At 58.6% G+C, this 11,312-nt stretch overlaps 1 protein-coding gene across 1 annotated transcript; it reads left to right on the forward strand.

The window, feature by feature from the left end:
• The first annotated feature begins 349 nt into the window (after positions 1-349).
• On the forward strand, positions 350-9,397 carry Nptx1 (neuronal pentraxin 1). The gene is made up of 5 exons (XM_004860897.4): positions 350-911; positions 1,180-1,387; positions 3,122-3,366; positions 4,672-4,851; positions 5,529-9,397. The coding sequence occupies exons 1-5, from the start codon at positions 468-470 to the stop codon at positions 5,748-5,750; spliced, it is 1,299 nt and encodes a 432-aa protein (XP_004860954.1). The 5' UTR covers positions 350-467; the 3' UTR covers positions 5,751-9,397.
• Positions 9,398-11,312: the final 1,915 nt, after the last annotated feature.

Below are 11,312 nucleotides of genomic sequence, written 5' to 3' on the forward strand. Positions count from 1 at the left end.
GGTCTTGCGAACGTTCAGGCGAGCTGAACGGCGTTCTGCCTCTCGCCTCGCCAGACCCTCCCCCCGCGAACCCGGTGGGAGGTTTGGGGTCGCCACCCAGACAGCCCCTCCCTGAGTCCAGGCCAGTGGCCCGACCTCCCCTTCCCCCTGGGCGCTCGGAGCTTTCGAGGAAGGGGCGCTGCCCAGGCGGGGGCGGGTCCAGCCGCGCTCCCGCGACCCCAGCCGTGCCGCCAGCCCGGGCCGCAGGCAATTAAAGCGGGATTCCTCCCCCGCTGACGTCGGCGGCGCTGAGCCCCCCCACCTCCCGCGGCAGCATAAAAGACGCGGGCTCCGCAGCGCAGGCGGCAGTGGGGGCCAGGCAGCGCGGCGGCGAGGACCGCGCGGCGCCCAGAGCGCGGGCCGCCCGCGGAGCGACAGCCGAGCCCCCCTCGAGCCGAGCCGGGCCGGCGCGCCAGGTGCCTGCAGCCATGCTGGCTGGCCGCGCTGCGCGCACCTGTGCGCTACTCGTCCTCTGCCTCCTGGGCACTGGGGCCCAGGATTTCGGGCCGACGCGCTTCATCTGCACCTCGGTGCCCGTGGACGCTGACATGTGCGCCGCGTCCGGGGCCGCTAGCGGCGCGGAGGAGCTCCGGAGCAACGTGCTGCAGCTCCGCGAGACCGTGCTGCAGCAGAAGGAGACCATCCTCAGCCAGAAGGAGACTATCCGCGAGCTGACCACCAAGCTGGGCCGCTGTGAAAGTCAGAGTACGCTGGACGCGGGTCCCGGCGAGGCTAGGACGGGCGGCGGCCGCAAGCAGCTCGGCTCCGGCAAGAACACCATGGGCGACCTGTCCCGGACGCCGGCCGCGGAGACGCTCAGCCAACTCGGGCAAACTTTGCAGTCGCTCAAAACCCGCCTGGAGAACCTGGAGGTCCGCGAGAGCCGCGGTTTCCCCTCAGGGTGGTGCTCCCCTCTGCCCTCCCTGCCCCAACCCCAATCGGTCCCGGTATACCCCAGCCCCTGCCTCGGGCGCGCTGGTGCCGTCCGCATCTCCCCGAGCCCATGGGGCCCCGCAGGCGGCCACTCGCCCGGAGCTCCCCCGCAGCGCCCAGAGGGGACCGCGCCGCGCGCCTCCCGGGCTCGATGGGCTCCACGGTAACGGTATTGGTGTGGCTTTCCCCTGCCCTTGTGCCCCGCAGCAGTACAGCCGCCTCAATTCTTCCAGCCAGACCAACAGCCTCAAGGATCTGCTGCAGAGCAAGATCGATGACTTGGAGCGGCAGGTGCTGTCTCGGGTGAACACGTTGGAGGAGGGCAAGGGGGCCCCCAAGAACGACACGGAGGAGAGGATCAAGATCGAGAGCGCCCTGACCTCCCTGCACCAGCGTATCAGCGAGCTGGAGAAAGGTAGGGGCCGGGGGAGGGGGCACACTGTCCGCTGGACCCCTCTGGGAACACCGCAGGTTCCGGCTCCGGCTCCTCTGTGCAGCCCAGTTCTGGTCTGCACAGCCTGGAGCTGCCCCTCCCCTGAAGCCCCTCCCCACGTTCTGCTCCTGGCCGGGGTGCGTGTCCTGGGCAAGAGTCCTCTCCAGGGAGAAGAAACAGGGCAGGGACAGGATTGCATGGTGCGCCCCATCCAGTCACTCACACCCTCGCAGGATTTTTCAAGTCTGATTTGTTTAATCTTCAGTAACTTTGCACAGTGGCTGTTGTTGGCCAGGCCCTCCCGGTTAGCAGAGCCTTGCTTCAGCTGGTCTCATCAGCAAAGAGCTGGACATCGGCCCACTTTGGGCCCTGGGCACATTTGCTCCCAGATTCTCCAACCCCCTGGTATCCTCTTGGGATCACCAGGTTCTCCCCACTTCACCCTGAATCCCTCCACCCCCTACCCCGCCCTGGGTTTCTTTTCTGAGTGACCCCGGTATCTTACACACCCCTGCAGCCCCCCACCTCCCGCCAAATCAGGCTGGCCCGGAGCACCCGAGCAGGTGCACAGATGAGCTCTGCCTTGGAGTCGCAGAAATCAAACAAGGTTGTAAGGGGGGGGGGGGGCAGAGGAGCAAAGCCACGTGACCCTGCTTGAACTGCAAAATGTGCGGGTTGGATTTAAACAGTGCCATCTTAAGGCGTGTTATGTAACTGAAAAATGGATCAGAAGAAAGAGGGACCTCAGGAAGGAGGGAGAGGGAAGGGGAGACGCAGGAAATGAAAACCCTCCACTGAGGTGCCCAGGGCTGGACCCCCTCAACATGAAGATGGGGAGCACTGCACTGAAGCCAGCCCTGTTCTGCTTCCAGATATCTGGGTTTGAGGAGGAGGGGTGGCTGGCCTGTTAGGATGCCTTCTGGAACTCACTTTCAGCCTGGGGGATGCCTTCCTCATGGGCTCGGGCAGGAGAACAGGTTGCACCCAGGAGCTGGCCCATTGTGTGCTCCTGGGCGGGCGGGGGGGGGGGCGCACAGCAGCCAGTCACATCAGGCATGTGTGGGGTGGGGTGGGGGGGCTGGACAATCCCCAGAGACACTGGCTGGCAGGCCAGAAGCTGGCAGCCGTGTGTGAGGGGGAGACCACCAGGCCAGGAGCTCCAGTTTTCAGGAAGCGGTGATCTCAACCCAGTCACCTTGGGGCCCCTGCTGTCCTGCCCTCTCAGCAGAGTTCCTGGAAAAGCCTGGGGGAGGGGACAGTGCTCCCTGCTGAGGGTTGCATGGACTTGGGCGTGCTGGCCTGCGTGGCAGGCACCAGGGGCCTGGCTGTCCTGCTGACGATCAAGAGAAGAGCCCAAGAGGAGCGGTGAGGGGTTGTGAGCACTCTGGGCCTCAGAATCAGGTCGTCCCCCAAAGGGACTACTCTGAGGGGAGCTAGCCTGGTTCCTCCTCCCCGGGCACTTGACGGTGTGCGCCGACTCCATGGCAGGCCCCTTCCCTCTCCATGCCCAAAGCCGGATGCCCACAACCCCGGCCTGCACCACATCTCACACTGCTCCTGGGGAAGGCATCACGTAGGAGACCCTGCCAGAGACCTTGGGTCCGTGTTCGTGCCAGCTGGCCGAGTGCCCTGTCTGCGTCACAGGGTTTGGTGGGGACCAAACATCACTCAGATGCCAAGGTGCAGATGTCAGGACTTGAGTTCTGTGCTCCCCAGGTCAGAAAGACAACCGCCCAGGAGACAAGTTTCAGCTCACCTTCCCGCTGCGAACCAACTACATGTACGCCAAGGTGCGGAAGAGCCTGCCTGAGATGTACGCCTTCACGGTGTGCATGTGGCTCAAGTCCAGCGCAGCACCCGGCGTGGGCACGCCCTTCTCTTATGCCGTGCCCGGCCAGGCCAACGAGCTGGTCCTCATCGAGTGGGGCAACAACCCCATGGAGATCCTCATCAACGACAAGGTAGGACCCGCCTACCCCAGGGCCCAGGCCTGCAGGTGCCAGGCAGGGCTGTGGTTGCCTCAGTGGCTGCTGTGGCCCTGAGGAAAGTGTCTGCTTGGACGGCTTAGGGAGGGGTTGGGTGAAGACCATGTGGGGAGTGCACCCTCACCTGCTCCCCTTGGAGAACGGAGAGGGCCAGAACCCTCCGCGCAGGCTCCCGGATGGGGCGTGGCGGAGGATGATGGTGGGGACCTCTAGTCCTGCGATGATGAACCTATTGCACGGGTGCCGCAGCGAGCACGCAGAGCCCTCTCTGTGATGCCCTTTGTCTTTGTAAACTAAAACAGTGTTCAGGTTTAACGGCAGTATTGGCACTTTGCGATAATGAAGTGGGTTTGGGGTTGCAGTTTGGGCACTTGGTCTCTAAAAGGTTCACCATCACTGGTCTAGTCCCTCCTGCTGATGGGACCCTGGCTCCTCCTCTTCCTCCTCGATGACCTCAGGGTGCCTTGGCTCCCTGTTTGGAGGACCATAGGTGAGAAGTGACCCAGAGATGCTTCCCTAGTCCAGACCTAGCCCCACTCAGCCCCCAACCCGTAGGAGGAGGTCAGGGCCACCTGACCCCATCAGAGGGGGACCAGAGAGCAGGCCTTTCCCTCTCATGAGTTCTTCTCCATTCCTACCTTGGAATTACCTGCTAGCTTTCAAACTCCTTCATCTTCCTGCATTGTGGCAGCAGATTGCTAAAACCAGGCTGGAAACTGGATTCCAAGCCCTTGTTCTTGAAGCTCCACCCCTGAAAGGGCTGTGCTTTCCAGGCCCCGTTTCCTCAGGTGGAAAGGGTGCGAGGGTCTGTGTTCTCCCTGCTCAGGGTGGGCAGGGCAGGACCAGTCCAGGGCCAAGGCTGGTCTGAGTGTGTAGAGGCAGCTGCCACCCTCCCATGCGATTCTCTGCAGTGGTCAGAGATTGTGGGAGCTGGCTGGAGATACCCAGAGCTGGAAGAAAGAAGCCCACAGGGAGGCCCAGCAGGCAGCGGTACACTCAGTCACCAGGAACACATTCGTCCCAGGGCTTGTTTTGTGGACCAGCTAAGAGGGAGGACGAGTAGGAGTGAGGCAGCCGTGTGCTCAGCTGTATCTCAGGGGTGCCCTGGTAAAGCAGTGGATTTCCTGCGTGACTCCACCACCCACCCTGGGCAGGGTGCAGCTGCCTTGGGGTCTCAGAATGGCTCCCGATGTTCCCTTTAGAAGTGCGGTGAGGAAGAAGCACCGTTGATGGGGTGGTGCTCCCAAACCCCTGACGTAGAGTGCCTCGTTCTTCTCCCAGGTGGCCAAGCTGCCCTTTGTGATCAATGACGGGAAGTGGCACCACATCTGTGTCACCTGGACCACCAGGGATGGGGTCTGGGAAGCCTACCAGGATGGCACCCAGGGTGGCAACGGAGAGAACCTGGCTCCCTACCACCCCATCAAGCCGCAGGGTGTGCTGGTGCTGGGCCAGGAACAGGTACTAGCTGAGGGCGCGGAAGGCAGGTGGTACCAGAGCCAAGGTGTGGTCAGGAGGAGAGGGCGGAGATGGGCTGAGAAGCAGCCAGGGCAGCAAGGGCAGGCCTCTGCTCTGGCTGAGCTCCTTCAGGAACTCTGGAAGAAGTGGGCTTGGGGTCTAGCACTCTTGGTAACTGCCCCTCTTCACCATCGTCGGAAGGCCAATTTTGCTTTTAGCAATGAATAATTCAGTTCCCGTGGAACTGTTCATCTCCCATTGGGTACTTGGGGGGGAGATGCAGGGATGGAGAAACCAGGCCTCCTGTTCCTGTCGGGATGTAGTTGATTGCAGCTAGTAGAGGGGTGTCTGAGTGGGGCCCCAAGACCTGCCGGCATGGCTGTCCACAGCCCTGCTGACCCCTCCTCATTGGCCAAGGGACTGGCTGCAGGAGGCGGGGAGTTCAGGAGCTCCAGGGGAAGACCAGAATGCAGAGCACAGGTGGCTGGCAGCAGTCCTCTTCCTGGGCTCCCCTCAGGGAGGGACAGATGCCTGGCTGAAGACACGGGGACAGGAGACAAGATGGTGTCCAGAGTAGATGGGGGAGCTCCTGGGGGAGACAGACGCAGACACTGCCCCAGCCAGGCTCCCAGATTGCTGGGCAGAGCCCTTCCACACTCATCCCTTGCTCTTCTCCAAAGGACACTTTGGGTGGTGGATTTGATGCCACCCAAGCGTTTGTGGGCGAGCTGGCCCATTTCAACGTCTGGGACCGCAAGCTGACCCCAGGGGAAGTGTACAACCTGGCCACCTGCAGCGCCAAGGCCCTCTCCGGCAATGTGATTGCCTGGGCAGAGTCTCAAATCGAGATCTACGGCGGAGCCACCAAGTGGACATTCGAGGCCTGTCGCCAGATCAACTGACCGCTTCCGGCCAGGGCTGAGCCCCAGGTCCCATGCCCGCCCACCCTGCTTGTGCGGTGATGATCCATCGTCTCTTCTTTCCCTCCCCCAGGAATGATCAAGGCCATGGCCCCTGCACACGCACATGCACACACAGCCTGGTGTTGTCCTCCTCATGCACACGAAGCAGTCCCGGCTCTCCTCTGTCCCTGAGGACACCCCACTTTTCCCTAGGAGCCCCAACTGTTTCCCAGGCCTGCCCTGACCACAGCTGAGCAAGCAGGTAGCAGCGACGTTCTGAACTGTGCAGGTGTAGGTGAGAGAGTGTGTGCGTGCGTGCATCCACGTGCATGTGTGTACCTGGATGTGTGGCTGGGGCAAGCTTTTCTTTTAGAATGAGATAATTTCATCCCCCGCCCCCATGGCTTTGGGAAATCTCAGAACGGGTCAGAAGTCTGTTTGCCAACTTCAGCATCTGCCCATGTACAGCTCCTGCAGCACAGCATTTGTCTTTCTTTGCAAACCTCTTGCAGAGCCACGTGGCTCTGTTGACAACCTAAATGTCTTTTTGTGGTTTGCTAAGGTTAAGTGGCCCTTTCCACGGAGGATTGTTATTTGGCATTAGGAATGCATGCTCTGAAGGTTGAGGCCAGCTGTCCTGGGACACGGCGCCTGCTAGCTTCCACACCTCTGCTGCAGCAGAGGCAGCCTGGGCCTGGGGATGCCTGCAGACCTCCTCAGTGGCTCCCTTGTCTTCTCACCTCGGCACCCTTCGAGCTTGGGACCTGTCACACCCTTTGAGCCACCGGGGCTGCCTCTGGCAGTGGGAGATCAGAGGCTTCCAGGAGGGGTCTCCTGCTGAGGGACCCATGTGCTGACTGAGACCCAGCCCCAGGGCCACAGGCAACGTCAGCCAACCACTCCAGGGAAGGACTCCCCATGGGACTTTTGACAGCCATATTCCCCCTTCCTTCCCCAGACCCCGGTGGCCAGGGCTTGGAGATGCCTCCTGTGGCTCATGGGCCTCTGGCTTGCAGCAGCCGCCACCCGGCCACGGGCCCCTGACACTGACTTGTGTCCAGCATCTTTGACTTATTTTTCCCCCATGAAAAGCAGCATGAATATTTCCTTCTAGTCTTTCTGAAGAGGGGAGGAAAAACTGTTCATGTGTGTGTGCGTGTGCATGTGTGTTGAGTGAGAGAACACTCAGAGGTCGTGCCCAGGATAAGGTGAGCCCCTGCTTTGTCCTGGATCTGCCGGCACACTGAGGACAGCCTGGACCCTCTGCCCAGGCGTCTAACTCGGGAAAGGCTGCCAAGTCTTTCTAGAAATGCTCTGTGCTGCCTGGCTCGTCTGCAGTGGCAGATGCCTCTTCAGAGGCAGGTTGTGTGCCTGCTGCTCCTTCCGGGGCACCTGCCTCCTCCAGTGCAGGTCTGCGGCGTGTCAGAACCCTAATGCATCTGTGTGTGTGTCTGTGTCGGTGTCTGTGTCGCTGTACTCGTGGGCGTCTGCACGGTACGGTCGCTGCTCTGCAGTGCATCACTCTTTCAGAGAGGGTGTAGATGTGGCGCCATGCTGCGTGTCATTGTTCAACTGTGGCTTTTTCTTAGATAATTGTGCTTCCTCAGCGCCGTCGGGTTGTGGCATCCTTGGATCTGCAAGGACCTTCTCCGTTTGCATGTTCCTTGCGGTGGCGTGTTCCTTGCTCCCTCGGTCCAACGTGTGTTCCCCTGCCTGCATGGACTTTTCCAGTTCTGTGTCATGTGCTGAGTGCCACCCAGTATTCTGTGACCACCCATGTAGCTACCGAAAATGTCTGGGTAAGTAAGCCAGGGTTGTTGGAGGGGGCTGAGAGAGGCCAGTGTCCCTCTCCCCCCACCCCAAACACGCCAAGAAGCGACTCTAACATGTAGGTTGAGAACAAGCCCCAGTGATACCGTGGTTGGGAGAACGAGAGCTTGGAATCACCTTTCCAGACTGGGTCGAGCCCCACCCTCACTCCAGCCACCTGGGAGCCATTCTTGGCTGGGCCCAGAGCGCCTGTGCCCAGTGCGCTCCTGCTGGCACCTGCCACCAGCCCCTGCCCCTGCGGACACGGACCCCAGACCACCGCCGCCTCGTGGCAAGGTGGGAGCTGTCCGTTCAGGACCACAAGCCATCCTCTGCCCTAGCTAGAGAGGGCGGAGCACACCCCAGATGCTTATGCCTTCGACCCTTCAGCCTCCCAGCCCCTTCCCCATCCTTCCCCTGCCCCCTGACGCACCCACGGTGCCCGGGACAGAAGCTGACTTTTAGCTCTCGCCCTAGCCCTAACTGGAGTCTGTGCCAAGGTCCTCAGCTCCCTCACTGTGTTCATACTTGGCACTTTGCTGGCCCGAGAAAGGCAGACGACAGAGCAGCAAATCTAATCCACATAGTTCCCATTGACTCCTTAATCTGATTGATGTTCCCTCTTGCACTGAATAATACATGCCTCTCTCAGGTAAGCCGTTTTATAAAATAAGAAGATAAAAAAGCACTGTTGAGACAGTGTTGCTTTTGCCGAGCTGGTGTCCGACAGCTCCCTGGGGGTCTGGGGTGGGAGAGCTGCCACGGAGGGCCCCAGGGCCTGGGGGCTTCGATCCCACTTGAATCGTAAAGCCTTCTTGCTTTTGATAACACAGTATTATTTCTCTTACTGTAGAAGACAAAGTTTATTACCAAACAAGAGTATTTTTATGAAAGAATAGGACAAACCTATAAATTATCTCAACCTATATCTCCCTTGGAAACACTTTCAGGCTCCACCAAAACGTCGGACTGAAAGCTTGTATTTTGGAAGAAAGAGATACATTTTGTATGCTTTCTTTTCCTTTTGTAGATTCCCAGTTTATTTTGTAAGACCGCAAAGATCTCTTTGTCACCAGCCCTGGGACCTGAGACCAAGGGGGTGTCTTGTGGGCAGCGAGGGCAGGGGAGAGGCTTGGCATGAGGTCCGAAGTCCTTGCAGCAAGCTCCAGCGAAGGCCCACCTGTTCTGAAGGTGCGCTGGGGACCAGGAGGCCCGAAAGGCTGCTCTGGGTGGGCCCTTTGTCTGGGAGCAGATCGGTGATGGGGGATGGGCCGAGGGTTTGGATGTCACTTCCAACCTGGTTAGAAGCCGTGAGGATGGAGGACTCTGTGACCTCGGCGCCACCACCGTGTGGCTGGAAGGAGTCGTGGTTTTGTCTCTTCAAACAGCACGTAAATTTATTCCGCCAACGACGGGAATCTATCGCTTCTGTGCACAGTGGGCTGAAGTACGATTTATTAAAAGGGAACAAGTCATTGAGGAGAAAAAAAAGCCCAATACTTAGAGTCCCAATTTTGTCTTATTTGCCAAAAAAAAAAAGCAAACCCCCTCAAGTTGATATTGTTACAATGTATATACTGTAAAATATGAAAGAGAATTGATGTATCTTACTTTTTCATTATTTGCTAACCAAAGCTGTACATTTTTCATATGATCTGCAGCCTTTTGGGTATCAAATGGGTCAAAACCATGGGACCTGCCACCTCCCATCAGCAGTTCTGGAAATGCACTATTTCTACTGGTATTCTTGCTTTCTTTTTTCTTTTTTCATTTTCTTGCTGAAATGACATGAATTGTTGAGTTTATTTTTACACAGTAAAGAGTGAAGAAAGACTGCAGGCCCCTTGGACTGTCTTTGCTCTTCCGGCGCCCTCAGCCTGTCCGGCTGCACCTCGCTCACCTTCTGGACCTCACCTGCCAGGGACCTCATGCTTTGCGCTTCCGTTGCACTGCACCCCTGGGGAACCCTACAGAGCCCTGGGATTAGGGAGGGATCCCCATTTCCCACGGGCAGTTGACACAAGCCTAGAGGAGAAGTGATTTTCCAGGTGACTGGGTGCAGAATAACTCCTAGCTCCCACCCCTGCCCTCCTGGGGGAATGAAGGCTAGGCCCCAGCGGCCTGGGCTTGGGGTTCCCAAACAGCCCTGGCTGTTCTCCCTTGCCACATCCCACCAACAGGTCCCCCGCACCCCTTCCCTGCACTGAAGGTTGAGGGTGTCCCTATGGCCATGTGACAAAGGCCATGAGTATCTGTGGGAATCCTGGGCTAGGAAGATCCCACTTCCCTGACCCAGTTCTACTCTGTATACCTGGAACTTAAAAGCTGCTCCCTTCCAAGGTCCAGATTCCCTGGTTTTAGAGATCCCAGGACACTCAAAGTGAGGTCAGGGAACACAGCCAAAATAACCTGGCAAGTTGAGATGTGCACGCACGTACACATGGCTAGCAGAAGGAACTGGCCACTCCAGCTTCCTGTTGGCAGAGCCCAGGGATTTCCTGCCCAGTGCCTGGTGTTCCCTGGCCAGAACTGAGGAGTGGGGCTTTGGTGGGGGTGAGTGAGCTGCCTTTGCCCGAGGGTGGGGGAGAAGTCTGGCTCATGGCAGGCATGCAGGCTGCTGCCCTCAGGTGAAGGCTGGATGGAGAGCAGAGCAGTGCCTGAGCCCCTGGCGTGTTTCCTCCAGGGTCATTGTAGAGGTGGGGTTCGCCTACCGTGTGTGTGCATCGTGGGATTCTGGGCCACCCCCTCCTTCTGCCTCTGCTCAGGACAGTGCATCATTATGTGTGTGGTCATTTATGCTTACATTTCTAATTTCTTTGTAAGAACTCACACAAAAGGTGGGTATTTTAACTCTCATTAGAAGTAATGGGGGCCGGGGATTTAGGTCAGTGGTTTTGCCGCCTGTTGCGCAAGCGCAAGGACTTGAGTTCAATCCCCAGTACCAAAAAAAAAAAAAAAGAAGAAGAAGAAATAATGGTTTTCCACCCTTCTCCACCTGACCTCGGTACATCGGTGACCAACCCCAGGGGGCCGTGGAGCTGAGGGCAGGGGTTGGGAATGGCAGCTGCTCTGACCTAGGTGGGAGTCCGGGCAGAGGGACTGGACTCAGGGCTACAAAGCCGGAGGTGTCTAGAAGCCTACTGACGTATGAAACTGCTCTTGGCTTTCATACTTCTAGCAGTGGAGGGCTCGCTACCCCGTAGAGACACTTTCACCTTCCGGCAGCTCGGACTGTCAAGTTTTCTTTTACATTTCTATCTTTTACTTTTCTCTTATACTGTGCTCGATTCCTTACATTCAGCCACAGCTTCCAACCATCTGTTCCCACTCGGGAAGACAGTGCTGTGTCTTCCCGCGGCGTCTTCACAACCCTGCCTGCACATAGCCCGCCTCCTCACCGCCCACCACGCCAGGCCGACCTGTCAGACCGTGGGGTGCCTCTGGCTCTCCTCATGTGGAGGAGGCCTACCCTGGAGGAGCCTTGAGAGTCTTCCAGTCCCGCTCCCAAACTTTCAGGTGATTGAGGCCCAGAGAGGCTGGGCAGCTTGTTCAGAGTTACACAGCTGGACTGTGCTAGACCTGGAAGTACAACTCGGGAGTCCCGACTCAGCCTAGTCCTCTCACCTCACCCTGCCAAACGGCATGGTCCTCACCTGTAATGGGCTGGTGAGACTCACCTCGCAGGCTCAGGATGCATGATGAGGTGGAGGATGCAGCCCAGGGCTAGCATGGGCAGACTCACGGGTGGGCCCT

Source organism: Heterocephalus glaber, unplaced genomic scaffold (genome assembly GCF_053883595.1).
Source record: "Heterocephalus glaber isolate CG9 unplaced genomic scaffold, H.glaber_assembly_v1.0 deba00000937, whole genome shotgun sequence".
NCBI classification, from domain to species: domain Eukaryota; kingdom Metazoa; phylum Chordata; class Mammalia; order Rodentia; family Bathyergidae; genus Heterocephalus; species Heterocephalus glaber.

What these genes read in the sequence shown, in the direction of transcription:
- Nptx1 (XM_004860897.4), top strand. Translation starts at nt 468, where the DNA reads ATGCTGGCTGGCCGCGCTGCGCGCACCTGTGCGCTACTCGTCCTCTGC. An exon ending in TATCAGCGAGCTGGAGAAAG is followed by an intron (nt 1,388 to 3,121) that starts GTAGGGGCCGGG and finishes TGTGCTCCCCAG; the next exon opens with GTCAGAAAGACAACCGCCCA. An exon ending in AGATCCTCATCAACGACAAG is followed by an intron (nt 3,367 to 4,671) that starts GTAGGACCCGCC and finishes TTCTTCTCCCAG; the next exon opens with GTGGCCAAGCTGCCCTTTGT.